The 7,295-nt window shown below is 41.7% G+C and overlaps 1 protein-coding gene across 2 annotated transcripts in view; it reads right to left on the bottom strand.

Moving 5' to 3' along the window:
- Positions 1–2,069: 2,069 nt before the first annotated feature.
- LOC140418751 (potassium voltage-gated channel subfamily KQT member 4-like) overlaps positions 2,070–7,295 on the bottom strand; it is a 1,006,403-nt gene continuing 1,001,177 nt past the window's right edge. For both annotated transcript variants that reach the window (XM_072502359.1, XM_072502364.1), the window contains one exon: positions 2,070–3,099. In XM_072502359.1, coding sequence (XP_072358460.1) covers positions 2,887–3,099 — 213 coding nt within the window. In that variant the 3' untranslated portion in view covers positions 2,070–2,886. The remainder of the gene's footprint in view (positions 3,100–7,295) is intronic.

The raw sequence follows: 7,295 nt of genomic DNA, 5'->3' as shown, positions 1-7,295 counted from the left end.
TACACCATAGAACAGTGCAGAAGGAGGCCATTCGGCCCATTGAGTCTGCACCGGCCCTTGGAAAGAGCACCCTACTTAAGCCCACGCCTCCACCCTATCCCCGTAACCCAGTAACCCCACCTAACCTTTTTTTAGACACTATGGGCAATTTAGTAAGGCCAATTCACCTAACCTGCACATCTTTGGACTGTGGGAGGAAACCGGAGCACCCGGAGGAAACCCACGCAGACACGAGGAGAACGTGCAGACCCCACACAGACAGTGACCCAAGCCGGAAATCGAACCTGGGACCCTGGAGCTGTGAAGCAACCATGCTAACCACTGTACTACCATGCTGCCCTAAGATCTTAAAGGTTTTGATCAAGTTGCTTCTTACTCTTCTAAACTCTCCAACTTTTCCTGAGAAGACAACCTGCTCATTCCTAGTATTAGTCTAGTAAACATTCTACAGTTGCTCGGAAGGGAAAATGGTTTCCGGATTCTTTCATAAGTTAGGGCTTCAGATATACTACAAAACCCTCTGTATGTTTCAGGATTTCCCCTGACTACTGGGTAGGTTTCAATTAATCATTTGCAACAACAGATTGTAAGACTGGTTGCCATGTTATTCAACTTGCTCTGGGGCATTTGAGCCTTCGGAATTGTTATAAAATGCAGCTGCCTGTGAACTTTCTAATCTCTTCATCACTTTTTGTGCTGTGTTTTATGCAATAGGATAGTAGTCGTTTGGGAGCTTCCTGGGAGCAGATATTGCAACTTCCCCGACACAATATCTGAAAGTTTGGTTTCACTGTCCTCATGAGTGGACTCCAAATTCACAATACCCACTCGTGATGTCATTCGGGTCGTGTAATTTATCATATTTCAGCATGTCACTCAGTCACAAGATTGTTGGCTTATATCACATCCTAGTCATAGCGACAGCACAGTGCAGTGCTGAGGGAGAAAACGGCCCTTTCCAGTAGTTTTAATGGACATTAAAGATCCCAAGGCACAACTTGAAAAGCAGCGGGTCCTCTCAGTGTCCTGACCACTGTGTTTCTCTCAGACAACAACACCACAAAAACAGATGAACATCTTATTGCTGTTTGAGTTTTTTTGCTATGTTCTAAATGCCGGTCAGATTTGCCTGCATGACAGTTATTGTACCGGAAAGCAAATATGAAGCAACCTGAGACATTTCAGAGATGATGATAACTCTTTCTTTGTGGGCTCAGTCTGCTTCAAACCGGTTCAAAAGCATAAAACACAGTAACATGACATAACTGAGGGGCACAGATATAATTCAGCACTCTTCAGGACATTTAAAATGTTAAAATGATGTGATGATTCAGTATACGTTCCCCTTTAAACACTTCCATGATTTCTAATCTTGTGCCAGGTAATACAAAGGCAGGAAGGCCTTTATGATGATTAGCAAATGATGTTCTAACAGCAGCACTGCCAACTTCTGCAACTTTATAAATAATGTGTTGACTTGATGCCGGGTAATTACAAGGGGGAATTACAAAGATTGAGAGAAGTTCAGTCTTCTCTCTGCTGTTTCGTTTCTATTTGTGTTCTCTCTTCTATCAACTGCATTAGAATAGTCACAGATCTGTAAATGTTGGTCTCGCGGTGAGACGAGTTTGTTTGTGATATATGAAGGCTGGCACTGCCCACAAGAATGTGCATTACTGGGATGCCACCATCGTACAGCTTCAATATTTAACTTGGGTTTCTAGTTATCTACTTTTTCATCTGTGTGTGAGATTACAGCTGTTACCTGAATCATGCATAGGCTCACAGTTCGACAGGCAGTTAGTAATAATGGCTCTCAAATACTGCATTTCTCAGTATGGTCAGTGGGGCCCTTATTTTTCACTTAGCACGAGCCATAGGACTAGGTTAGATCTCTCTTGCATTTTACACTCCACTGAGAAATGTCATCCTGCTCTGAAGTTTTATGTGAAGATTTCACTTTGGTTTTGTGCGTTTGCTTTTGACAGCTTTTCATTTTACAGCCCTTCATTTTGATGGGAAGACAATCACAGGTCAACATACACAGCAGTAGAAAATCACAGCCGTAATGCATAAGAGCATTCCCATCTTTATATCTCCAACCTTCCAATAAACCCCCTCTCAAGACAGTATTTGATTCAATAGTTCCTCAAGAATCTTTAACATTTTCCCAGCTAACCTAACTCTTATTGAACATCCTGCCTTGCTTCAGAGATAGATGTCACTAAAATACTGATGACCAATGATAAATGGTTACGTTACTACCCTTGGCCAGAGTCCTGAGAATATTGAGAACTGTCTGTTATCCAGCTTCTATTGATATGATGCTACACTGTGTTCAGCCTGACCATTCACAATGATTCCTTTGTTGCAGAAAACTAAGCGAAAATCAGGAATCTCAGACACACCTCGAATACGATAAACCATTTGCTGGAATGTTCTGAATAAAAAATAGGAATTACTCCTTAATCTGGAAATCCTATTAGCTTTTTTGGCCAACTTTACATCTTTTACTATGGATTGCCCTGTGCTGATGGACTCTTGAAGTTGGGGTTGGAAGATGGCTACAAGCCTTCTGTAAAAACATTCACAGGCCAGACTGAAGAATTGCGTTGTCTGCAGTTTTGGAATCACTGAAGATGTCATCCAACGTTATTCTCATTTTGGGTTTGTGATGGTCCTCGAGGCCATAGAAGATATTCCATGAAGTGTTGAGATCTGTTCTTCAAAAGTTGATCATTAGTACAGAAAATACATAATTAAATTAAAATGAGAAACAATAATGATGGCTTTTAAATGTCTTCTTTGATCTGTTAGTGCCAATCCACATAACTACATTCAGTGAGGTTAAAAATCAGCCTGGGTCACCTGGACCTTCTAATCACCTTATTCTAGATCTGTAGAGGCAGATATGTTCAATGTCTGGGTAGACATAGAGATATCTGTAGTGTCCACTGGGCTATGATAGTCAGAGGTCAGGTCCTGGTCAATTAGAGGAATGTTCATTGCAGCCAGAGTCAATGCTGTCACTGAGCCTTTGCTTAAACACTGGCTGTAGATCATCAACAACATATCCAGCTTCTGTTCTATGGACTGCACCTGAAATATACAGAGAAAGACTGAGTGTAAATAACCAGAAATGGAATGAAACAAGGATATAGTAAAATAAAACTATAATGTCTATGGTATTCAAGTTATATTAAAGCGTGGTCAAATGTCAAACTGGAAATATTGTCGGTGGCATGACTGGTGATGTGCTGATCTCTAATCACATCTTTCTTGAGGGAGATACAAGGAAAATAAGAACAGAATCCTCTTGCGTTTATCCACTATTCACTACGACCATGTCTGATCTGTGGTCACGTTCCATATATCTTTGCCCCATCACTCGCAGGTTTAAAATTACCAATCAACATCAACTACCATTTGTGGAACAGAATTACATACTTCTAATATCCTTTCTCTGTATCAATATTTCCTAATTTTACTCCTAAATATCTGGTTTTAACTTTTAGGCCATGCCTCCCTGTGCGCAACCCTCAACCAGTAGAAATAGCTTTCTCTTCAGCTGTTCAATCATCTCCGCTTAATATCTTGAAAGGTTTGATTAAAACACACTTTACCTTATAAATTCCAGGGATTACTATGCTAATTTATCGAGTATCTCACCTTAATTTCACCGTTAAAGACTAGGTATTAATGATGAATTTTACTGTTGCTTCAGTGGATGGGTGTTCAGCACTTGGTTAGTGTCATCACATATGTGATTTTAAACCAAATATTGATTTGTAGCTCTATTTGCAAATAGTCCATATGATGTCACTGTTGGAGAGATGAGTGAAGGCACTGGGTTTTCAGTTTGCTCCTTTGCTCCCTTATCCTGTAGGAAGCTCACTCTGTTCACTTTGAATGTTGCAATTGCTTGATGGCATAGAACATAGAACATAGAACGATACAGCGCAGTACAGGCCCTTCGGCCCACGATGTTGCACCGAAACAAAAGCCATCTAACCTACACTATGCCATTATCATCCATATGTTTATCCAATAAACTTTTAAATGCCCTCAATGTTGGCGAGTTCACTACTGTAGCAGGTAGGGCATTCCACGGCCTCACTACTCTTTGCGTAAAGAACCTACCTCTGACCTCTGTCCTATATCTATTACCCCTCAGTTTAAAGCTATGTCCCCTCGTGCCAGCCATTTCCATCCGCGGGAGAAGGCTCTCTATCTATGTCCACCCTATCTAACCCCCTGATCATTTTGTATGCCTCTATTAAGTCTCAGTATGCCTCTATTAAGTCTCAAAATGTGTGTATTTGTTACGCTAATATATGAAATGAAATGAAAATCGCTTATTGTCACAAGTAGGCTTCAAATTAAGTTACTGTGAAAAGCCCCTAGTCGCCACATTTCCGGCGCCTGTTCGGGGAGGCTGGTACGGGAATTGAACGGTGCTGCTGGCCTGCCTCGGTCTGCTTTCAAAGCCAGCGATTTAGCCCTGTGCTAAACAGCTAAACTATAAATTTAGTGCACCCAATTCATTTTTTTCCAATTAAGGGGCAATTTAGCGTGTCCAATCCACCTACCCTGCACATCTTTGGGTTGTGGGGGAGAAACCCACGCAAACATGGGGAGAATGTGCAAACTCCACACAGTGACCCAGAGCCGGGATCGAACCTGGGACCTTGGCGCCGTGAGGCAACAGGGCTAACCCACTGCGCCACCGTGCTGCCCAGAGATTTCTTTACATGGAACTGTCCAGCGATTATTTTTCCCAAGTAGCAGGGTCCAACAGACTCTGAGATTGGATTTTAGAACAATTTAATCCTATGTTGTGGGTTCCCATGCCTACCTTCCCCTTTCACTTTTCTCAACAGTATAAAGCCCATCACATTGCTACCCCTCCTCAATTCCAAAGAAAAGTCATATTGTGCTCAAAACATTAGCTTCGGCCAGATTTTTGCTCTCGGGTTGGGTGCACAGAGACAGGAGAATTTAAATTTGACAAAGTTTCGAATAAAAAATGGGTCTCCTCCACACTCAACCCCTCATACACTCCCTATGCCCCAACCATGCCAAACCACCTCCTATGGACCTTCATACTCCCTGAGCAAATCTATGCCCCTTTATTCACTCCCTAATGGCCCCTCATATTCTCATACACACATATCCCAAAGGACGAAACAACCCTGATACCAACCTGGTGCCAACTCCTGCAAACTCATTACTCACCACCCTTTACTCTTAACCCCGCCATGTAAACTCACATAGTATCCTTTGACAGTTCCTTTACAGCTTTGACAGTTCAAATGAATATGTGCCCTTTTTACACACAATCATGTTTACTTTTAACAATTAGTCGTTTAGCAGTGCAGAACGCGAGCATTGCTGGAAAATACATTTTGTCAAAGCTTTTCATTTTGCATTAATCAGGACAATCACAAGAATACCAATGTCAGGGGAAACAACAACTTTATACTGTATGAAAAGAGGGTACCGATTGATTGGCAAGTGGGCTCAGAATGGTAAAATTACCTGGCCTAATCTGCATATTCTGGGTTTCACACTCCTGGCCTATCAAATCCAACTTCAGTGGAGGCAGCTGGTGATTTAAATGGCCAGCTGTCTCTTTAAAGTACACATGTATGAACCCCGGCCCAACTCCAGCCCATGGCAATGCCTATTGTTATGGGTCAGGGTTTAGAGAATCCCAATGTATCATGGAGTTCACCTGACCTACAACTTTTAATAGATTGTGGTATGGGGAGCACACGGCCCACTCTACAAGTGTGGTACTTCAGAAAGGGAAAAGTTATTTTATAAAGCAGCAAAACAATGTTTATTCTATGAACTCAAGTTAACCTTTTTAAAACAAACAGTGAATATCTTAGCAATCATTAATTCAAAGATAACCTCCAAAGAATACAACACGAAGTAACCTGTATGCTGTCCTTTAACACCCAAAAGACTTAACAAACCTTTAAACAGAAGCACATCAGAGTTTACAGTCACTACTGAAAATATGTATAATTCTTCTGAATTCACCAAATGATTAAGAGATAGTCCTTCATGGCAGAGAGCTCAACAATACAGCTGCTTTGGCTGAATTCAGCTGCAACACACTGCAAAACGAAACCAAAAGGACAGACACACCCAAGCTTTTCTCAAAGTGAAACTAAAAAACAGAACCAGAGCTCAGCACCACCCACACTTTGACATCACTGCAGTAACATGAGCAGCTAACCATTTCTTAAAGCGACATTCTCATGACACTATATCAATCAGGATACCTTTAAGAGAACAGAACGTCTGAACTGAGTTGAGGGGTGTATTTTTGATTATGACTACGGGGTCTTCAAGTTTATGATCAGGGCCAGGTTGGTACAAGATCACTGTCTTTTTCAGACTTATTGCAAGGATAAAGTATTTTGAGGTTCAGCTAAAGCAAACAAGTAGCTGGATGTTCTCTGGAGTATGTACTATGCGATCACAGTCTTCAGCAAACAAGAGCTCATTTCACAGAATCAGAATCTAAGAATAGTACAGCGCAGTCCTTCCAAATCTGTAAATTGAGTGACAATCCTGTCACAATCTAAAGATGGCTTGGGTCACTGTCTGCGCGGAGTCTGCACATTCTCTCTGTGTCTGCGTGGGTTTCCTCCAGGTGCTCTGGTTTATTACACAGTCCAAAGATATGCAGGTTAGGTGGACTGGCCATGCTAAATTGCCTTTAGTATCCAAAAAGGGTAGGTGGGGTTACTGGGATGGGGTGGATATGTGGGCTTAAGTGGGGTGCTCTTTCCAAGGGCTGATGCAGAATCGATGGGCCGAATGGCCTCCTTATGCACTGTAAATTCTATGGGCACATGTTGGATCCCTAACAACAGAGAGACCTCAAGGAGTGCGCCTTAGAGGTGCTGAATGCTGGTCAGGCCATCGACTGATTAAGAGCATCATGTCCTTGAACATAATTGAGAAAGTGCTATGACAGAGTCAATCCATAAAGGAAGCTTGATGTCATTATCTTAAAAGACTCAGCCAAGAGACAGGAACGGGAAGAAAAATTAGTTGTATTCCAAAAGATAACATAGATATTGACGATTCTTGAAAGAAGTTAAGTGATTTCACTCATATCATGGCATTTGAGGTCTTTGTCAAACAGAAGCACCAAGATTGGTTCCACACGAATGACCAAGATACTGCTAAGCTAATAGCAAGAAAAGCAAGACACCATCAAGTAAAATAGATACTCCAGCACAAACTAAGGGAGATAAAGAACTGATTATGGAAGA

This window comes from Scyliorhinus torazame, chromosome 1 (assembly GCF_047496885.1).
Source record: "Scyliorhinus torazame isolate Kashiwa2021f chromosome 1, sScyTor2.1, whole genome shotgun sequence".
NCBI lineage: Eukaryota > Metazoa > Chordata > Chondrichthyes > Carcharhiniformes > Scyliorhinidae > Scyliorhinus > Scyliorhinus torazame.
The sequence above is the reverse complement of the archived record's forward strand: the minus strand, read 5'-3'. Positions and strand labels throughout refer to the sequence as shown.